The 23,966-nt window shown below is 33.6% G+C and overlaps 1 protein-coding gene across 6 annotated transcripts in view; it reads right to left on the reverse strand.

Moving 5' to 3' along the window:
* Positions 1-23,966, reverse strand: part of PDS5B (PDS5 cohesin associated factor B) — a 110,274-nt gene that overhangs the window by 21,309 nt on the left and 64,999 nt on the right. For all 6 annotated transcript variants that reach the window (XM_006915820.3, XM_025049502.1, XM_025049501.1 and 3 more), the window contains 6 exons: positions 23,597-23,720; positions 20,732-20,890; positions 9,684-9,752; positions 8,243-8,379; positions 5,901-6,024; positions 272-476 (listed from right to left, as the gene is read on the reverse strand). In XM_006915820.3, the coding sequence (XP_006915882.2) occupies positions 272-476; positions 5,901-6,024; positions 8,243-8,379; positions 9,684-9,752; positions 20,732-20,890; positions 23,597-23,720 (818 nt within the window). The remainder of the gene's footprint in view (positions 1-271; positions 477-5,900; positions 6,025-8,242; positions 8,380-9,683; positions 9,753-20,731; positions 20,891-23,596; positions 23,721-23,966) is intronic.

Consider the following 23,966-nt stretch of genomic DNA (forward strand, 5'->3'; position numbering starts at 1 on the left):
ACTTAGACAATCTCTATAAATTTACACATTTCACTGTTCTATTAAAAGTACCTCTGTCCAATGGCACTGCTTATTTCCCTTGGCCATTATGTCGGTGACATAAAGAGACATTCGGGTTGATTTTTAAACACTCACATGTTTACATTTTAAAAAAGCACTTTTTAAAGAAAAAGCTGTTACTGAAAAATAGTAACAACTTCTCAGTTGACGCATGTCAAATGGAACGTAATAACGAACACCCGGGGGCTGCGGGCTGGGCGCGGCCGCTTACCGCTGACGGCCGCGTGCTGCTTCAGGTACTCGCGCCGCACGTTGATGTTCTTGAGCAGGCACTGCCGGGCATGGGCGCGCCTCTCCTTGACTGGGTCTTTGGCGCACAGTGCACAGATGGCCATGTACTCCAGTGGCAGCCGTAACCGGGACAGACCTTTGTGAAGTTTCTGAGCAAACACCTGTCTCACCTGATAGCACTCATCCTGTGAAGACATCATGATCCCATGTTATCCGCATGGCGGCAAAGGCTAAGTGACAACTTCAGACACAAAGCGTGCTGCAGCACGTCGCCAGAAAGGTGGATGGCAGTGAGTTTATGCACAACCTCGGCTTCGGCTCGCAGACTCAGATGTTGTGACAAGTTAATTTCCACTTGGAGGGTTTACCTGGACCCCAGGAACTACCTGGTCCACGTGTCAGAAAAGACTGCATGTACTTTTAACACAGATAATGCTCATAAGTATAAATCCATCCTATCTTAAACAAATGAGGTATAAAAAAATAAAGTTTAAGCACTCTCATATTTAGCTGTTTCATTTACTGAGAAAGATAAAATTTCTGATTTATTGATTTTAGTTCTATCATTCAAAAAACCACTCAATTTAAAACGCACAACTTTGAAGGGAAGAGTTGCTAATTAATTTCAGAAACATTGAATTACTGTCTGCTCTACACAAGAACCAGTCCATCACCGCAGCGCCTGCTTCCTGCACATACCACCTCGTCCTGAACCAGCTGCCTCATCTCTAGGACACTGCCCGCGTCCTGCAGAGTCCCTGTGAGCTCCTCACCCCGCACCCTTCCGCGCTCTGAGCTCTCTGCGCGGACCTCCAGCGCAGGATGCAGTATCTGGCATTGCAATGATTAGTCCACGTCTGTCCTACCTGCTGCTCAGTCCTTGAAGACAAGAACCACGCCCCTACTCACCTCTGTGCTCTAAACCTAGCACAGTATCTGGTACACTAGTTACCAGAATTTTTCCTAAACTACAGGGAAAAGCTCCATATGACTTTTGACTCATATATGAGACACACAGAGACCCTCTATGTCACACAAAGACCTTCATAATTACACCTTACCCTCTACCAATTAACTCAAGGTGTGGAGTGTTTCATATTTTTTGCAACTTTATGTACATTATTTCTCCTATCTTAGAATGTTCATTTTGTTTTTCTTCAAAATCTAGGTCATAACATTTTGCCTTTGTTTTTAAATCCTTTGTGTATCATCTTTCATTTAATATAAACTTCAATTTCTTATAATACCAAGCACCTACTTTTAAAAAGTAGTCTAGCTTTCACAGAAATACTGTCTATTATCCACTCTTGCATTCAACAAAACGAAGTTAGAATTAACTCACTCCTTCCCCAGTATCATTCCCATGGGGGAGAGAAATCTTCATTATCAATTATATATTACAAAAATACCAAATTACAAACTGTATAATTCAACACATCACAATTATATTCACTAATGAACAGACTACTCATTAAAAAATTAATCTCCACTCAAGCATCCCTCCCCTCTACTTAGATGCATTTCCAACCAAGATAATGTTTTTTGTCATTCTCTTATTAATCATTCAGGATCCAACGACGTAATGCAAATTAATTACAAAATCAATTTGTGATTCATTTGGCAAAAGTAGAATAATTCCAAAACGTCATTAAAGTGCTATTAGAGAACTGTCAAATCACATGCAGGGCAGCTGACAGTTCACAACGAAAGATGAGAGATTTGACAAGAACGATGACACAAAAAATACATCAAAAGAGAATTATCTGAATAAAGATTTGAAAGATGTGCTCCTGGGCACTGAGGAAGTCTTCATATGTTTGTTTTGTTTTTGTTTTTTGCAAAGATAATTATCCTTTTCACTGTTTTATAAAAGTTAAATGTAAAAAATAGAATATAATTTTTATCAGAAAAAATACACTGTGGAAAAAGCAAACAATATCCTCCTGGTTATGGTTAGAACCAATAACTAGTTCAGTTTTTTTGTTTAATATTACAAAATATTTCCCCCAATATAATTTTCCAATCAAAGCTTTTATTCACTACTGACTATGAGTAAAGTCTGAATCTTAAGTAGTCTGGATCTTAAGTAAATTCACTTTTAGTGGCCTTTTCTGGTATAAATTATCCTCAGGATTACTTCTAGTATCTTGTAAAATAGTTCGATTACTTTGTATATTGTATGTTATCAACATTTATTTGTATTCTCTGTTTTACTAAGAGGTTATCTTCTTGAAGGCTATACCATGACTGACTTACTCATCTTTGTATTTATAGAACATAGAACAGTATACAGCACATAGTTTTACACAGTAAATTTGAATTGCATTCAAATTCTAAAATACCTTAAAAATTATTCAACAATGTTAAGGTTCATATTACTGAATTTCTATTCCTCGAGATTTACTTTCTATTCAAATACATGACAAGGGTCCCTGAGATGCAATCCTGCTTTTAAAGAGTTCAAGGCAAGAAAGAGAAATAAACCACAGGTACACAAATAACGAATGCACAAGACAGGTATATATCACAGGACTGCAGACGAACCTATAGGGGATCAAAAGGAGACCAGTTGTAAGAATCAGAACCAAATTTTGTGGGAAAGGTTCTGTCTGAGCCTTTTTTTTTTTTTACAAAAAAGGCTGGATTTGGATTTGTAGAAATGTGAGGGTGAAAAGGAAATTAAAAGCAGCAACCTAGAGGCACATAAAAAAAAATGTTCGATTTCATTGAAATGAGGGTATAAAGGATAGTGTGCGAAACAAGATTTTTAAATGCCTGAATCCAAATATTAAAAGGGATTGAATGGCAAGTTGTAAAGTATATGTGATTTTCTTTTTTTAATGAGTATAAGCCTCTAATTAGTTCTGACTGGGGGAATAACATGTTCAGAACTGATAGGGAAACTAAACCAACAATAGAAAAAGTCTTACAAAAATCTAGGTGAGAGCTAATGATGACGGTTACAGCAACAAGAATGGTTAAAAAGGGATGAATAAAAAAAAAAGATATAGATAGTATAGGACAGAATTATCTGCACTTTTGCAATGAAGTGCAAGGACAAGCAAATAGGCAAATACAAATCATGCTTGTAGCTCTAAGAAATGGCATTCAAGTTTATTTAATGCTTACTGAAGCTCAACATGTCAGAAAAATAGATTTGGAAAAGATTATGAATTCAGTCTTACATTCACAGAAAATGAAAGTCTGAAAATTCTGTTTTGCATTAGAAGTGAGACTGGAGACTTAAAAAAAGTTAATGTTGCCAGTAGAGGAAGCACTACACAGATGATAAGATGGCCAAAGAATATGGAAGTGGAAAAGTCAGTCCTGGGCAGAGCCTCGTAGAACACATACATTTAAAGGAAAAAAGGAGAGCCAGGAAGTGCAGGCAGAGAAAGTGCGACAAAAATCAGGAGACAGAACCAGAGGTTTTCAAGAACAAAGGCGCGGTGGCCGTGTCGAATGATGTAGAAAGGACCTGTACAATGAAGACCAATGTCATCGGATTTGGGGACTTTAAAAGAGCATTTCTGTAAAACAGTGAAGGCAAATGAACGGTGAGGAGTGAGAGGCTAAGAGCGTGTGAGACAAAGGTATAGATGACTCTTGAGGTTTGGACGTTTAAAAAGGAGAGACAGGCATGTGTGGTTTAAAAGATTAGGGAAAAGTTTGGTTTAGAATAAAATAAGGTAACCTCGTATGTTTGTAAATTGTGAGAATATGCTGATAATTAACTTCTAGCCATTAACAAACATTCCAGTGAACAGAATTCCAAAGCAAGCAATAGCATAACTTGGGCCCTCTGCATTCTGCCTTGAGAATTAGGGGACTCAGTCACATCCAACAGATAACTGAGCTGGAAAAGAAAGTCTCAAGTAGTTAGGAAGTGTGAGTGATTTTTGCACATAGTGGACATTTAACAAATGGTTTGTATGTATTTATTATCCACAGTAAGTTTCAAACAAAACCACTCTTTTTATATATTTCCATATTTTCTTGGCTTTAAAAAAATTTCTACTTCAATACTATGGTGCCAATACCCAAAGAAATATCAAAGAACCTGGTAAGTCAACAGAATTCATGTATTACCAATTTAAAAAAATATGTTGTTTTCTTCTAAAAAATTTTTATGCTTTCTGAACAATTTTCACTTTCTTGCAAAATAAGATTATCTCTAAAATTAAATGGGGAACACCAAACCAGAAAATTATGGGTTTCTCAAAATCTCATTTCTCAAATGGTTTAGTTCAATATCTGAATAACGACACCAAAAACTAAAATTAGAAACAGGATTTGGAATAACTTTTAAGGACTAAAATACCAGAAATTGACAAAATGGTTATAATTAAAAAAATAAATGATTGTTTATGTGTAGAGGTCAAACAGAAGTTGCAATTTTTAAATAAGCAGCATAAGGAAGGGAGGTAGAAAGAAAAATTACAATCATTTCTGAAGTAAATGCCAAATTCTTACAAGTAAGACTATTTGGAAAAGAACAGCAAAACTAAGTGTAAAAATAACCAAATTATGAATGAAATACTGCAACAGAATATCAAATTAGAATATCACATTAGAATATGAAATTTACTATTATGGAAGCCCTTTTAAATTTTCTCAACAATGCTAAAATCTTCTAAAGTTATATAGTTCAAATATTATGTTACTCTAATATGAAATCCATAAGACTAGAATATAAATCCATTAATATTACTATTAATAATTTGAAATTTGAACTCACTGAGTAATAAAGAATGCTTCCAACCTAAAATTAATCTCTTTATAAAACTATAAATTTCTATTTTTCTTTCTTTTAAAAACTAAATACATTCAATCTTCAATATTCATACATTCTGCATCTGTGAATTTATCTACTGACTAAAATTTATTTCTAACCCCAAAATGAATACTTGCAACGTTTTCATGGTCATTCCTGGGTAGTGCACTGAGCAGCAAAAAGTGTGAGTTGCCTGACACATGTCCAAGTGAAGCTGAACAACAAACAACTGTCCTTTTGGTGGTCTATTTAGTGCCACATTTTTCACATTTTTATACCTTCTGTTGCTGACTTTGTTGTTTAAAGTAGCTTCCAAGCATAGTGCTAAAGTGGTGTTTAGTGTTCCCAATAGCGAGAAGGCTGAGATGTGCCTCATGGAGAAAATGTGTGTTAGATATGCTTCACTCAGGCATGAGTTACAGTGCTGTTGGCCATGAGTTCAATGTTCATGAAACAACTGTATTTTAAATAAGGTGCCTTTAAACAGAAACACACATAAAACAAGGTCACATATTGATTGATAAAAACACTGACTAAAGGCTTGCAGGAACCACTCGTCTCTGTCCTATGAACAATGGTCCGTATCTCCTCATTCAGTGCTTGGAGTGACTTTGTAGAACAGAACTACTACTGCGAATAACAAGAATAAACTGTACTGTGTTAATAACCCAAAACTCAAATGACAGTTTCAGAATTCTTAAATGTCTCTCATGCATAAAATTTTCAAGAGGAAACATAAACATTCAAGATTTTTATCTCTATATCATGGTGGGTATTTTTCTTTCTGAAGTCAAAGACCATGTAAAGTCATGTTCTGTACAGCCATTTTCCTTACATTGATAGCTAAGGCGCAGAGCTGATATTGTTCTAATGTGATGATTTCATGATAACAGGGTTCTTGTGCCAGCTTCACAATAGCACTCCCAGCAGCGAGTCTCAGACGTGACATATCAGGTTTACTGAAAAAAAAAAAAAAAAAAAAAGGCAAGAAAATGTAAATTAGATTTCCAAATGTTTGCACAAAAACATGCCTATTTTGTATATCTAATTTTAAGAAAATTCCTCTGGCCCCCCAAAAAGGGGCAGAAAACAATTCAGTGATTCTAAACACCATAATATGTTTACTTAACTTTGGAAGTTGGTGTCTATTACTATAAAGTACTTCTTTGGAATAAAAGTATATGCTAAAAGCATTTAATTCTCTCATCCTACAAAAATAGCTTTTAGCCAAGTCTAGAAAAAATTCTATCTGTATGTATAGTCATTAGGTTTTAAATCTTCTCTTATGGATTATTTCTGGATTTGTGTTTACTTATAAGTCAGGAATAAAAATGTCCTAACTTGCTCATCAGTCAACTAAAACTACTGTGCTAAGTACAAAAGAAGTAGAATAAAAGCAGGTGCAGTACACGAAATGTTACTATTTTTAGCTAGAGTTCAACTTTTCTAGTATTACCCACAGCTTCTTTTTAAGTTTAAGGAAAGAAAATTGCTAAATGGGACACACTTCAAAGATTAGTAAATTCTTGACTAGTAAATATATCAAAACAATCCTTCCTAATATAGTGATATAGCTTAATTACAGGATCTTGGAGTAAGGAGGGAAAGCTGTAACTGGTCTTCCAAGATCTAATCATCTAGTTGGTTTAAGCCCCTTCCTTTATGTTTCTAAGAATTACATAAAAATACTGACTGAATGCATGACAATGTTGATAAACATGTCCCAGAGGTGGTTTTCAGTGCATCTACAGTAATATTCTAAGAGCTATTATGAGGTAAATCAATCAACCACTGCTAAACTACTGCTAAAGGCAAGTCTGTTTTTCTTGTTTATTTAGTAGTTTATTTGTTTTTCTTGTTTATTTAGTATAAAAAGAAATAAACAGTTCTAATTAATAGTATTTGAAGACCAGGTTTCTATATAAAAGCCTTGTTTAAAAATGCAGAACCAACGTAATTCACATAAATTTTCAGAATTCAAGTACACATTTGATTTTAAGAAATACCATGAATAAAAAAAACAGGTGAGATGAGATCTAACTATGCACATAATTTAATTAATAAATTTGAAAGACAAAAATGTGCTCATACTAGGGAATTTTTTTCTCCAGTTATGTAAATCCTGAACATTGGCATATATTAATTTTAAGAGCACTCAGGTGAAAACAACTAATTAGACTGAAAGAAGATGAGTTGCACATATGAAACTGTTTACCAAGTTTTATTTTTATTTGGTTTGTTTAAGAAAAATGTGCTCCCATTAATATTCTATGCAAAAAGTACAGCAGGAGCAAAACATTCAAAAGCTGAAATGAAGACAAAAGGGAGAAGGTAGCTGGGGCAGTCACCTCTGCATACTTTGTCACTAAAGTCTTTAAGCTACATATATTAGGGAGGGGAAAGTTATTCTCTTATGTTTTATTACCAATAAGAGGCAATAAACGGCACATGTGGTTTCACAGAAGACAAATTTCTAAATTTTAGCTAACCCTAACATAATAACCACCACCACCATCAATATTTCTAATTACTATGCACTAGGTAGTGTTTTAAGTACTATAAATATACTAGCTTACTTAATTATCATAACAGCTAGATAAGATGGGTTATAATCATTCCCTATGAGGAAACTGAGGTACAAAGAGGTTAAAGTAACTTCCTGAAGGTCACCTTCCAGTAAGTGGTGGTGCCACAATTTGAATCCAGGCTCCAGACTCTGTTTCCAATCACTATACTATACTAAATGTTTCGAACTGAACCGAACCAAAATAGTTGTGTTTTAAATAATTTCATGAAGTACAGTTTAAAAATTTACATATATTTATATTTCTGGAAACAGATTCAAGAAGTTCTCTTCTACCCAGTTTATTCTTTTTCCCTTAGATATTAAAAAGAACATAAAACATCAGTTACATCCTGGCACACTAACATCTTCACATTAGATATTTAGGTAAGTTAACATCTAATGTTTAAAATAATTACAATGTACCCTGCACCAGACATGTGACTGCTGCTCTGAAATAATCACTGTATAACACCATATTACAATAAAAATACATGCATACTTACAAAGCAATACTGATTACTTTTTTTAAAAAAGAAACTGCACCATTCAACAATTACACCAGATGTGAAATACTGTGCAATCCAAAGAAATTTGAAATAGTGATTACATACCTAATTTTTCCCTGTTCTGTCAAGTCTCCATCACTATGCAATATTGTTGTTAGCAATCTTAAGGTAGAAGTTCCTGATTTACTGTGATTATTCTTCATTCCAAGTAGCCATCGAACCATCATTTTAATAGCCTGAATCTATTTAAAAGACAAATTCACAAATAAAACACCGCCACATTTTAAAGAAATTCTATATTAACCTTCAAAAAACTAAAAAAAGTTTTTAATGGGAGGTTTTTAAGGAAAAAAAAAAGGAGAGGAAAAAATAATTATTCTTTTCTGCATATATAAAGATAACTATGAATGTTTTAAAGATGCCTCACCCTCTAGACAATTGACAAATGAATGACTTAACTAAAAACTGTTTTTCTTTTAAATGTTTCCTCAACATACACTCTATCCTTTAGAATCCACAGTAAAAATATACAAACTTCCCTAGGCAGAAAAGTTGTTTCCAATTAAAAATTATATTCAATCTTTTGTGTCTGAGAGATGATACCATCTCACATTTGTACTGCATTTTGTAATTATGAAGCTCCTAAGTACTTTACAAGCTTTAGTGTCTGCAACAACTGTTTTTGAAGGCATGCATATTATCTCTTTTTCACATATTATCTTAGCTTTTTACAGATCCCTCCCCTGGGCCATTTGGTAAGCATGTAACGTAAGTGCAGGTGGTTTGCCTTCCAGTCTAGCACTGAAAAAACAGGTTTATACTGGACTTTGTAAGTATCAAGCAGCATTAAATCCTGAAGGAAGGGCTGTTCTACAGGTCCACAGAAACTATATCAGAATTTGAAGCTGGAATACTGTGAAGTAGTTCATAATATGAAATATAAACACACACACACACTAAAAAGCATTTAGAGGAAATAACTAGAAAAACGAAAATATTTAATGTATTTGTTTCTGGACCTTACACCACACTGTGTGCAGTGGAATGAGGTGATGTCTACAATTACAGACTATCGATGGTTTTAGTAAATCAATACTCTCTATACACTAGCAATGAGCAACCTTTTATGTATAACTCCTCATTCAAGGAATTATAGGTTGAATTTCTAAAAAATCAAAATAAAGTTTTATCAAATCCCATGGAAAAGATGAACAGTCTTAAAAATCTTTACTGACTGGAAGAATGTACATAACAACACCGGCAGTGTCTTTTGCCACTAAAAGGGAATATCAAGCAGTGGCAACATGGGGGCAGTTTTCAAACTCATTTTTTCTCAACTTAGATCATGAGCAGCTGCCCTCAAGGAGCTCTGGCTTCTCATCACTCTAGACTCTCACAGCACATGGGCTAATGTCATACAATAAACATAGAGATTGGAATGAGTCTAACAACCATATCTCTGTAACAGGAATAGAAATTTTAACACCTATACTAAGACTATCACACATTAAATATTAAAATCGACAAAGCTATGCATATTACTCACTTTGACCATTGTCTCAGGAGAAACTTCTTCATCTGGAACCCAAAGCTTGGTTGTCTTTTTTCCTGGAAGCTAAACAAAATTTAAGGAAATGTGAATGTGACTTCCCATGTTTAATTAATATTTACTGAATGGATAAAATCTGTATCTTCTGTAGTGACAGTTATTATACATGAGTAAAATACTTTATCTAACCCTATTACTCAAAAAGGCTGATAGGCATTAACTTCACTAGCGCCATAAACAGCTTCGTTCGTCCTCACCAGCTGGTTCTTCCTAAGGTGTGAAGCAGGACTGACTGTAACCTCTTACATATACTCTCATATCTAGCTACCCTTTTGAAACTAATGATTCAACTATTTAAAGTAGCTGGCAAGGTCTAGGACAAAAATCAATGGAGCCCAAAAAGTGTAGTTCTTAAATAAAGGGAAAGGTATATACAAAAAAATCTTGAGCAGGGAAAAAATAAGAAAGCTTTGTAGTTGAAAACGAGTAACAGAAATATATATTAATATCTTCCTACCTAAATCACACCAAAATGGCAACTCAGACACACACTGAGTTAGCAGGGCTGGAAAACAAAAGCAGTCCAAAAGAAGGCCAGAATCATAGGAAAAATTTGAAAACCACAAAATAGACAGTAAAATATTAACAGAGCTAGAGAGCTTACATCTTCATAAAGGCACAGGAAGGAAACACCTTCCAAAAAAATTTTTTTTTTTTTTTGCCAGCACAATCACAGAATAATCCTGAAATGATATACTGCAAGTCTGAAAAATGCGAATTTACAGTGGCAGCCAGGAAATTAAAGTAAGTTGACAAAAAAGCTGAACTCAATCTTGGAAAACTAGAGATCCCATTTTCATCCCTAGCTGATATGTGTGATTTCCGCCTAGAAAAAGAGAAATCCAGAAACACCTCAGGCAACCCTGTGGCAATAGGACAGATACCTCCAACATTTGGAAAGCAAATACTCTAAGAACATAGAGCTGAAAGACTTCCATGTAGCTTGCGATGCAATTTTCTAATTGAGAAGTGCCTTCAAAGTATAAAGTGAAAATAATGAAAAAGGAATCACAATAGAAATGTTCTGAAGGAATTTCTGAACTAAGGATGGCAAAAAGCTCCCCAAAGCTTCCATGGGGCAACCCACCAAAAGAGAAGCAACAATCAGATCAACTTCAGCTTCCTCAGCTGCAAGACTAGAGTCCAAAAAACAATGTTATGAATTTTCTGTAGCCAAGTGACTGGAGACATAGAATTCTAGTATTTAAGAATGAGGGGGGGAAATATTTTCAGAAATCCAAGACAGAGAAAGTTTCCAAATTACAAGCCACTCTGAAAGAATTACTCAAAGATATACTCCACTAAAATATTTCATTCACAAGAAAAAATTCCATCTGCATAAGTTATTACAAATATAAAAAAAAAGTTATCCCAAATAAGACCAAGAGACTGTCAAATAGGTTCAAAAATAATAAAACAAAACCACAACAGGTGCAACAAAACCAATGACAGGTAATATCTAAAAATAACAAGATGGAAAACCTATCGGTCAAGATGAAATATGGATTAACTGGGATATTGACATAAACAGGATACAGATGTCCTTAAAAAGTCTTACATCAAAATAAGATATAAAATTCATGAACATTTATACACTAGAAGAATAATATCAAAATAAACCAAAACAAAAATGATTTTTGGAAAAAGATCAATAATGTTCATCAGCGCACAAGACTTGAATATACCTTATCCAAAAGCTGACAGATGAGGCTTAAAGGAAAAAAGGAACTGTAGGAAACATGCAGAAATATAAGTAATAGATAGAAATAAAATATTCCTGGATTAGAAAATAATTAAAACTGGCATTCTTCATAGATATTATAAAAAGAGTTAAGCAAGATGGATATAAGATTCAAATAAGTCCCCAAATCAACCAACCAGAAAAGCATAATTTTAATAACCAAAGTAACTAAAAAAATTGTACAACAGAAGTGTTTATATTTTCTTTACAGAAAAAATTGTAAAACTTTAATGAAAGACATCTTGTAGATAAACAAAGCAATGGAAAAGAACAGAGGTGATACATAAGTGGGCAGCAATGCAAATGACTAAAAGGAGAGATTATTCAATCAACTGTGCTATCCTAATGGAGAGTAAAAAGAAATGGAATCCTTAAATCACAGCATACAAAAAAACAAATAAATTCCAGGCAGATTAAATTTTTTATGTGTGAAAAGAAGAACATATGGGAGACTATTTTTATTACACTGGAGTAGGAAAAAGCATTAACTACAAAAAATGATAAATTTAGCTACATTAAAATTAATCACTTTTGATCAAAGGATACCATAAAGGGAGTAAAAAGACACACCATAAATAAATTTTGTGGATTTTATGAAGATATTGCAACATGTACCTGAAAAGGTATTAATGAGTGTAAAGATTACCTCTAAGAAAAAGACATCCAGAAAAAAAAAGACAAGACATCAAAAGGAATTTCAGAAAGGAGGCAACATGAATAGTGACTAGATATAAAAACTTAATTAGCAGTCAGGGAAATGCAAATTCAAACTATAATGAATACATCATTTTATATCAATTACATGGGAGAAAAATTAAGAAATTTAACAATACTTGGTATGACACGCTGCTGACAAGATGATAAATTTAAACAATCATTTTGAAAAGTAATTTGACAATAAAATTAAAAGTTACATGTGTTTAGACTGTGTTTTATCAATTTCACAAAGAAGCCTCTATAAGAATAGGAACACTGTTCAAAATAACTCATAATTTATTTATGATATAATACAGAGTAATGAATGAATGAACTACAGTTAGATTTAATAACAATGATTATTCAAAGAAACAAATGGTAATAACAAAAGCAAGTCAGCCAAGAATGTATATAACTCTTATAAACCTCAAGAACAAGCAAAACAAAACGAGTATGCTGTTTAGAGAGATGTATGTGTTAAGTGGTGTTTTGCTTTAGTTAGGGAATAATAAGCCCCAAATTCAACACAGTGGTTACCTAATGCAGGAAGAAACAGGAAGAAAGATTTGGCGAATAATAAAATCAGGAGCTAACAGTTCATAAGTGTTCATTGTATTATTAAAAAAACAAGTTATACAAATATAATATACATATATTCTATTTTAAATATTGATTATGACGTAAAACAGGAAATCAATCGGTTAAAAGAGGTGAAAGGGAGTTGTTTCTGACAAGAGCTGACTAGGCTGTCGTAGACCTATGTTCCCACCGGAACGAATGGAAAGGCTGGACAGAATACTTAAAAACAATCAGTCTGAAGGCAACAGGGAGCTACCAAAGCAGTGAGAATGTACAGGGCAAAGTTTCAAAAGACGAGAGAAATCAAGAGATTTGAGAGTGGCACGAGGATTACTTTTCTCATACACTCGATGAAAGTGAAAGAGGCTGAGAGGTCGAGCAACGCTTTCATCCCTGTCACAGAGCTGGATGGAAGGGGAAAAATGGAATTCTGGGCCCAAAAGAGGAGAGTCCCAGTTAAACTCCCTAAACCTTTGGATGGACCCAAACAAATACACTCTAGATATAGACGTGACTAAAACCAGAATTAGCCTGTCAAAAACTGAAGCCCAGCGTCCAACCATTGCATTCTTGATTGGATGGAAGCGATCTGACAATAGCTCAACTGCCTGTCAGAGGCAAAAATTAATGCTCTATGGAAGAAGTATAAAATCATCTAGAGTTTCATTTTATCTCTACAATTTTTGGTACACAAAGTCTGACACTCAACAAAAAATAACGTCTGCAAGACAAGACAACCAAATATCAAGAGAAAAATGCCACAGCAAATCCAGATACTGAGGCGAAAGACGCATAACACAATTAAAGATGTTCAAGGATTAAATAACAAGGTAAAGAATGCTGGCAGGGAACTTAAAGCTATATTAAAAATTATAAGGAAATTACAGAATTGAAAGATGCAAGTGCAATTAAGAATTCAATGCATAGGCTTAACATAAGATTAGACAAATCTGAAGAGAATTCGTGAACTCAAAGACAGATCAGAAGACAACAAAAACATGAGCAGGTAGAAAAGTACAGAAAAATGTGTCAGACAGCTGAGTCACAACAAAAAAAATTGTAAGCTTAGAGTGTATAATTAGAAATGCAGTAAGAGAAAACAGAATATGAAACAAATAGGATTTGAAGAGATAATGACTGAAAATTATTCAAAATTTATGAAAGACAAGCTATATTCAGAAAGAGCCATTGAGCCCCAAATTAGGATAAATATAAAGAAAAGCACACCCAGACACATCGTAGTAAAACCAATGAACAACAGAAAAGATGAAAAGCACTCATAAGCAAGAAGACAAAACTTTAAAGGAACAAGACTCTTGGCTGACTTCAAGAGAAAAGATAAAAAAATGGAAGATAATGAAATAGCATCTTCAAATTATTCAGGGGGAGGAAATGAGAATTCTAAACCTGGAGAAAGTATCCTTTGAAAAATAAAGGCAAAATAAAGACATTTTCAGGCAAACAAAAATAGAGAATTCATTAGCAGTAATCCACATTAAAAGAAATACTACTTTAATTCTTTGAGTAGATAGAAAATCATCACACAGACAAAAATATAAAAAAACAAGAGAAAGGGGAAAATGTGTTGGTAAACCTAAATAAATATTAACCGTATAAAATAACAATGGTAATGGACCTGCGTGACCAGGAACACAGAAGCCTCAGGGAATAAAGGGAATTAAAGTATTCTCTAGGTTCCCTGGAACACTGTACCGGCCGTCCTGAAAGTTTAAAACACAAATAATGACACTGGCCTCCAATGAGTCCGTGGAGCACGATGCTATCTCTAGGGCAACTACTAAAAGAGGAGGAGATTGTAAAAGAAGCCAGTAAAGGGGAAATAGGAAAAACATAATAAAAAAAAAAGGCAAGAGGAAAATGAATACGGAACTAAGAGAAGAAAATGAAAATAAAATCAGATGGCAAATTAACCCAAATCACTATTCACATTACATGTAAACAAACTATTCTAATGAAAAGACGAAGTTGACATATTGCATGTCAGAACTGGGTTCAGGGTATTGTCCTACATGGGCCATTTAAATAATGCGAGTCTTCTGTTAGTTACTATTAGTCCATCTTTCCCTCCTGAGACTGGGAATAAGAAAAATGTTTGCTATTACCACATCGATTGTTTTGAAGGTCCTGGTCAATGGAAGAGGAAGAAAAGGAAATAAAAAGCATTAAGAATGGAAACAAAGCTGTCATTATGGATAAATGATTATAAAAAGAGAAAACCCAAAAGAATGAGAAAATTAACTAATAAGATAAAAAATTGTTTTAACAAGATCCTGGAGTACAAAGAAGTACCTTTATATATATATATACGCCAATGATAAGCAATTAGAACATAAATAAAAATTGTATTATTTCTAATAGCATCGAAAAACAAAATGCCTAGGAATATATCTAAGATCTCTACACAAAAATTTAAGAAACATTACACTGTGAAATTAAATATTACCTCCTAAGACATATACCATCTTTGTGAAATGGAAGATGGTGTTAAAATGATGAATATCATCTCTAAATTTATAATTCAATACAATCACTATCAAAATTCCAGCTGCATGTGTATATGTTGGGGTGAAGATCTGACAAACTGATTCTAGAGTTTAAATGGAAATGTAAAGGCTAAGATAAGCCAAAACAAAATTGAAAATGATGATGATGATGGTGATGGTGAAGATGATGATGATGAAGTACTCGCAGTTGCAGTAGGAATAGCAGCAGCAGCTGTTGCATTAAGAACATTTGGAAGGCTTAAGGTACCAGTTATCAAAACTCGTTATAATAATTAAGACAACATAATAAAGTAGAATATGTACGATATGATTTAGAGCAAAAGTAATAGCAAAGAGCAGTGTGGAATCTTCATAACGTGATTTTGGTAATGCATTTTTAGATGTGAAATCAAAAGCACAAGTGACAAAAGAAAAAAAAAAGATAAATCAGACACCATCAAAATATAAAGCTTTTGTGCATGAAAAGATATCAAGAAAGTGAAACCATTAAAAAAATAATACTTGCAAACCATAGATATGATAAAGGGAAATAACAATCAGATTAAAAATTGGGCAGAGGATCTGAAGAGATAGTTTTCAAAGACAAATGGATGGCCAACATATACAAGAAAAGGAGCACACCATCACTAATAATCAAGGAAATGCAAATCAAAACCGCACTGAACTATCCTACTCTCGTTAATGACTATTATTAAAAAACAAACAAACAAAAAACAAAACAGGAAATAACAAGTATTGGTGAAAATGTAGAGAAAAGGGAACATGTGCACTGTTGGGGATATAAACTGGTGCGGCCACTATGGAAAACAGTTTGGCAGTTCCTCAAAAATTAAAAACAGAACGAATGTAGGATATAGCATTTCCACTTCTGGGTACTCCCCGAAGGAAATGTAAACAAACACTAAGGTGAAAAGGTATCTGCACCCCCATGTTCACTGCAGCATCATTTACAATAGCCAAGATATGGAAACAACCTGTATGTCTGCCCACCGATAAATGGATAAGTAAGTGGTATATATCCAATGGAGTATTACTCAGCCATAAAAAGAAGGAAATCTTGCCATTTGCAGCATGGATAAACCTTGCCATTTGCAGCATGGATAAACCTTATGATGCTAAGTGCAATAACTTAGACAGAGAAAGACAAATACCATATGATCTCTCACATGTGGAATCTAAAAAATAAACGAATAAAAAACCAAAACCCCCAAAACTACAACAACAACAACAAACCCAAACTCACAGATACAGAGAACAGATTGGTAGTTGCCAGAGAAGGGTGTGGGAGGATGAGTGAAATGGATGAAAAGGGTCAATAGGTACAAACTTCCATTTATAAAGTAAGTCATGGAATGTAATGTGTGGCATGGTGACTGTAGTTAATAGTGTGCTGTATATTTGAAGTTGCTAACAGAGTAGACCTTATGAGTTCTCATCATGGGATAATAAATTCATAATGGTGATGGATATTAATTAGACTTATCATTTCACAATACATGTAAATATTGAATCATTATACTGTACATCTGAAACTAATATTGTCAATTATATCTCATTTTAAAAAGGTCTTTTTAAAAAGTGAAAAGGTAACCTACACAATGAGAAAATATTTGCCAATCATATATCTGATAGATTTTTTTCTAGACTATATAAATAACTCAACTAAAAGACAACCCAATAGAAAAATGGGCAAAAGACTTCAATAGTCATTGCTCCAAAAAAGATATAGGAAGAGCTAATAAGCACGTGAGATGCCCAACTTCATGAGTCTTTAGAGAAATGCAAATCAAAACCACAATGAAATACCACTTCACATTCACAAGGATGGCTATAGTCAAATTAATAGAAAATTAACAAGTTGGCAAGGATGTAAAGAAACTGGAAATTTCATACATTGCTGGTAAGAAGGTGCAATGGTGCAAACGCTGTGAAACAGTGTGGCAGTTCCTCAAAAATTTAAACATAGAACTACCGTATAATCCAGCATATTCACTCCTAGGTATATACGCTAGGCATATACTAAAAGTAGGCACTCAAATACTCAGACACAAAATATTCACAATATTCAAAAGGTGAAAACAACCCACATGAATAAAGAAATTGTGAGAAATACATACACTAGAATATTATTCAGCCATGAAATGAAGTACTGATATATGGTACAAAGAAGATGAACCTCAAAAACATTAAGCTAAGTGAAAGAAACTAGGCACAGACGGTCGTATGATTTCATTTATAGGAAATATGAGAGTAGGTAAATCCATTGAGACAGAAAGAACACTGGTGGTTGCTAAGGGAATTATCTGGAGAATGACTGCTTAATGAAAATGATCTGGAACTAGATAAAAGTGGTGGGTGTACAATACTGTGAATGCATTAAATGCTACTTGAATTGTACACTTTAAAATAATTTTATGTTATGTGAATTTTAAGTCAATTCTTTTTAAAGCAGCAGGGAAGACAGTCTTTTCAATAAATGGTGCTGAGTCAGATGGAAATAAAAATGAATCTTGACATCTATTGCATACGATATACAAATCAATTCCAAGTAGATTATAGAGCTAAATGCAAAATTTAAAAAGCTTCTAGAGCAACACTCTCCAACAGAACTCTCTGAGATGGTGGAAACATTCTGTGTTGTCCAATATTAGTCATATGTGGCTACTCGGCACTTGAAATGTGTGAATAGATTTATATTTAGTTTAAACTTAAAATTTATTTAGCCATTTATGTGCTTACTGGTTAGTATTTTGGCACAGTTACAGAAAATAATATAGGGAATACATTCATGACCTTGGGGTAGGCAAAAAAGACTTGAAGTATAAAATGTATTAATAAGTGCTAAACGAAAAGAAAAGAACTGATAAAATGGGTTTTATTTAAATTATGAACTTCTGTTCATCAAAAAACACCATTAAGAGAGTGATAGGGCAAGTTACAAAGCAGGAAGAAAAATTTGCAAAATATACTGTCAACAGAATATATAAGGAAATCTAGAGGCATTGCCAATTTCACAGAAAAATGTGAAAGAGGCTTGAGCAGGGACTTCACAAAAGAGAACAGCCAAAATGAAAAAGTGTCAAAGAGCAGGGTTCCTTAATCCCTTGGCCTCGGACCGATACCGGTCCATGGCCTGTTAGGAACTGGGCCGCACAGCAGGTGGTAAGCAGCGGGCAAATGAGTGAAGCTTCATCTGTGTTTGCAGCCGCTCCCCAGCGCTAGCATCACCACCTCAGCTCCGCCTCAGATCATGAGGCATCAGATTCCTATAGGAACACTGGTCCCTGGTGCCAAACAGGTTGGGGACCACAGTCCAAGAGCATATTATTCATTACACGTTCACACAGTAGCTAAAACGTTAAAGACTGGCATACCTAGTACAGATAAGCAATGGTATAAGCAGAATTCTCATCCAGCACAAAAAGAAACGTTAATTGGTATAATCACTTTGAAAACCCATTTGGCAAAATCTACTAAAACTGAACTTATACATACCCTAGGACACAGCAGTTACACTAACAACAGAAATGCATACATAGTGCTCAAAATGATATATAAAAGAATACTCATAACAGCATTACTTATTTAACCCTGGAAATAACTTAAATGTCTCACAACAGAACTGTGTTAGATACATCATGGTATATGCAAACGCTGGAATACTACACAGCAATGAAAAGGAATGAACTACTGCTATAGCCAACTAAATAGATTAATCTCACGAACATAATATTGAATGAAGGAAACTAGACATAAAGGATTTATTTTGCATGACTCCATTTATACAAGGTAAAACTCATCTCTGGGGCTGGAAGTCAGAATATGGTTATTTTCATGGGCAGAAAGGGGGTAATAGAAAAGAGACACAGGGAGCTTTTGGGGTGCTATTTATCTGCATAGCTGGTTAGTCAAAAATGTTAATTTTCTGATAATTTAATGAACCATACCCTTATAAAGTGTGTACTTTTCTGATGTTCTTTCTCTTAATAAAATTTTTTCATTAAAGAAAACAAAACAGTAAAGATATAGAAACACATGATTAGCAAACATGACCTAAAGGATATATATGAAATACTGTACATAGGGGAAGAAAAAGTGAGACATACAGCTGAAGAACACAGTAGAACTCGTACACAATGGTAATACAAGGCTCTAGTCAACTAAAGTTCAACAGCCACAAACCATTAGAGGTCTAATATATATAATGACCGTGACTATTATCCCTACAAACTATTTTTCCGTAACTAATGAGTTTAAAAGTACTAATAATATTAAAATGCATTAGTAGAAGAATAAAAATGGATAATAAGTGTGGTAATTCAGCTACACATTTCAAGAACTGCAACTATATTTTAAGAGAAACTTTATCTCTTATTTCTTTTAATTGTACAAAGAACCTAGGTACAGTGCTGGGCAGACAGTGGACACAAAATTGATGGTTTTGTATGTGTCTGCAGTTGTGTATATATAAAAATATACACATGTGCATAAAACTCCATGTGACTATGAGAGGTCAATTTTCCCAGACCCAAACATGCCTTGTCCCAAATACAGTATTCCTCACCTTATCCACAGAGGATATATTTCGAGACCCCCCCAGTGAATGGCAAAGATAATACTGTCAAACCAGAGATAATATTGAAAATTATATACACTTTTTTCCTATACATACATATCTACGATAAAGTTTACTTTATATATTAGGCACATTAAGATATTAATAATAATTAATAAAAATAGAATAATTAAAGCAATGTACTGTAATAAAAGTTATATGAATGTAGTCTCTCAATCTCTCAAAATATCTTACTGTACTGTACATGCAGCATGGAGACACTGGACAAAGGGGTGATTCACATCCCAGGCAGGATGCAGGACGGAACAATAGTTCATCACGCTACTCACAATGGTGCGCAATTTAAAACCTACAATTGTTTATTTCTGGAATTTTCCATTTAATGTTTTCAGACCCCTGTTGATCACGGGTAACTGAAACCGTGGAAAGCAAAACAGTGGACGAGGGGACTACTGTACTCACAAACTGGAGACAAACGAAACTATTACTTTCGTCCCAGTTTTCTCCTGGGGCTCTTAATTCTCTGCTGTCATGACAACCATAGTATAAACAAGCTGGTCAATCTTCACATTTTTAAAAACAAATGTCATTACAAAAATTAAACCCTTTTAAAGCTACAATAAACAGAATCAGGTGATATTTTGTATTTATCAAGGAATGTATTTCAAGTCACATGCCCTGGCCCAACTAAAGTGATGTTTCAATGTTGTTTTACTTATAATGGAAAGAGAGTATGTTAAAAAGATAGGAAAACCTAAAATAAGGCAGGCAAATGGAAGTGTTATTTATGTCATTTCACTTCTCTTTGTTGTATAAAATTTTAGAAGAGAACATTATGAAGAAAACAAGTCTAAAAAATACAAATTACCCGATCATTCATGAGAAGATCTTTCACAATGAAAGTAGCTACCAAAGACTTCAAAGGAGCAGCAAACTGATCGGGCGCAAGGAGAGCAATGTGGCCAATGGTGACCAGCGGCGTTATGAGATGCTCCAGGTTGCTGGGATCCAGGCTCTTGTGCAGAGGCTGAAAATGAGAAAAGAAAGATATAATCAACTCTACGAATATGCAAATAAATTGTTGACACATTTCATCTTCAAATTAAAAAAACACAAAAATTTCAATTCATATACATGATATAAATAGTAACTCAAGCTTACATTTAAACTTCTATAGGTTATTTATGTCTAGAAAGTGTCATGTTTAAATATTTTGTTTTACCCAAAATAGAAGTAGGTAAAGAAGCACTTCAGCACAGAGAATCGTGTATTTTATGACCACACATAAGAACGTGTGAAGGATTGCTAGGACTCCCCAATGTGTACCCTTGTTCTACTTCCTGGGCATGAAGGTGCCTCCGTGAGCAGTTTCCTCTGCTGTTAAACAAGGATATCTGAGTTAAGCTTGGTTAACAGAATGTGAGTAAAAGTAAGGTGCGGCACGCCTGCACTGAGGCGGCAGCAACAGGTGATCGGCGTGTCTTCTCCACATTCCTTCTCCTTACTCACTGGCTGGCTTAACACCAAGGGTCCAGTGAGACTTAGAAAGAAGCCACTAGTCAAAAGGAGTGTGTGTGTCTAAGCCACTGACTGGAATGTGATCCAAATGCACATGTATTTTTTGGTGGATTTTTATAGCATCTAATATTAAATACCATAACTAGTAAAATTATTTTATTATTCTGATAGGAAATCTAACCATTAATATGCATTTTGCCATGACAGAAGAATGAGGCTCCTCATATACTCACAGAATATCTAAAGTGTATTGTTACATTTTTAAAATCGGAAAATCAGAGGAGTGACTACAATATGCTATCACTGGCAGAGGGGAAGGGGACACAATGTGTGTGTTTACATTATTTATATATGAAAAAAATCTCTCCAGAAACTGGTAACACTGGGTGCCTCTGAAAAGGGAAGTGGTTAGCTGGGGATATCTGGGTTGGCTGAGGAAAACTATTTATTATTTTCTTCTTTGGATATTTGCTTTGCATCTTTTGATTTGAAGCAAATGAATTTATTAGCTATTAGAACTTTTAATGACACATTTTAATGATGAATTGATGCTCTGTTCTCCCATACTGAACACAAGAGATCTAGACTTGAAAAAAATAATACAAAACTGTTCTTTCCTAAAATATTAGGCAATACAAGGCTTCCCCAATATAACCAAAAGTATATTGAAATGAATTTACTTCTTGCTACTCTTGACAACTTCTCAATCATTTCTACTGCACATGTGCCCGCTTGTTTACATTATAAACAAGACTATGATAGAGTACATGTTTTTTTTTCAAATAGTTTACTATAACAAGTGTGACAGTATTCTACAATAAAATAATAAAATCGTTTCTGAAAAAGCAAGATTAATGGCCAGAGCCTGGATTAATAGTAACCTCATAAAGGCCAGATATCTCTATGAAATGCTTTCTCAGAGAGCCAGCCAATCTTGTATGTTATAGAAGGATTATAAGTTAGGTTCTCGTAAAGATGAAATAAAATAATAGACATAATACCAAAATCAAAATAAAAGTACCCTACAAATTCAAGTTGTTATCATCACTGTCTTCATCATCATTAAAAAGAAAAGGAGATTAAGAAAAACAAGTTTCCTATAAAATTAACATGAATTCACTAAAGTTTCATACAGAAAAACTTACTACAGATAAAAACTGCACCCCAAAATACACAAAATTTAAAATAAATGATTTGCTATCTATAGCAAACATGCTGTTTGACAGATAAAGAAAATGACTTTTCTTCCTCCTTTAGGTCTTCAACATAATATCTAAAAATATGACAAAATTAGAGTAAATGTTTCTAAGACAAAGGTCACAAGTCAAAGTATTTAAGGTCGGTAGCCTTCAGCATAATTTCCAAATTGTTCTGACTTCATTCAAGGCTCATAAGCTAAAATTATGTTAGAATTTTACAGATTTTCTGCTTCTTCTATTTGCAATAAGAATAGTAAAGATAGTCCCTGATTAGAACAGACTGCAACAAATCTGCAATGCTTAGAAAGGGTAATGGTAATTTAAAAGTGTAGAAAAAATAATATAAAATATATATTTGAAAGATACACTTTAAAAAGATACACATAAAATTACATCAGTCATTAAAGTAGAAACTTATTTACTTTATATTACCAATTGGTACTGACTTACAAAATCCTATACTTCATAAACAGAAATCTAATTTTCAAACCTGTAAATTGACAGAATAATTATATTACCTACTATCAACAAGTATGATTTTACATGTAATTATTCATTAAGAAAAGTTTCCTAATTATAAGTGTATAGATACAATGTATAAGGTATAAATATAATGTATAATGTATAGATATAAGTAAATGTCAAAAATATTATACAATTGTTTGATTTCTAAATTTGAGTTAGCACAAACATCAGAATAATCAGATATTTTCATATTGTAAACATTCATCAATATTAATTATACTGATTCAAATTCTGAAAAAAAGCAAGTCCTAAAATAATGTTGTTTTGTTGATATGTCACAGGAACTTAACTGTTGTTTATATCAATTAGCCCACAGTAAAACTGTTTTTGTTATACATCATTTCACTTAAAATTACAGAACCTATCAACAAAGTTAAGTGAAGATTTACTGTATACTATAAAATGATGCGTTACCAGATGTGAACTTTCTATAAAACCATTATTTGTTTTTTGACTATAACATATGAAACAAAAAAATCTTTTTTCTTTACCTCAAATATCTGTGCAAACTGGGTCTCTTTACTAGAAAATATTGCATGAATACAATGAATAGCATATTTGGCTTGACGAGGGGGTCCTTTTTTAGATTTGTGATGTAAAACGGGAAGCAAAGCTCTGGAAAAAAAACAATCAATCAGAAAAATCAACATGATTTCCATTGGATACTTTAATGCCTGTGTTTTTAAAGTAAAGGTTTCTAAGAACAAAAAAGTCACATCTAATCATACTCGTTTTAAATAATTTATAATTTTGTTTAATAAATATTTACCTTAAAAATATAGAGAGAAAGTAGATGGGGTAAAATGGCATCAAATGTGTGGTGACAAAGAAATCTATGAGCAATGATCACACAATGATACA

The sequence above is a fragment of the Pteropus alecto genome, unplaced genomic scaffold, assembly GCF_000325575.1.
Source record: "Pteropus alecto unplaced genomic scaffold, ASM32557v1 scaffold16, whole genome shotgun sequence".
NCBI lineage: Eukaryota > Metazoa > Chordata > Mammalia > Chiroptera > Pteropodidae > Pteropus > Pteropus alecto.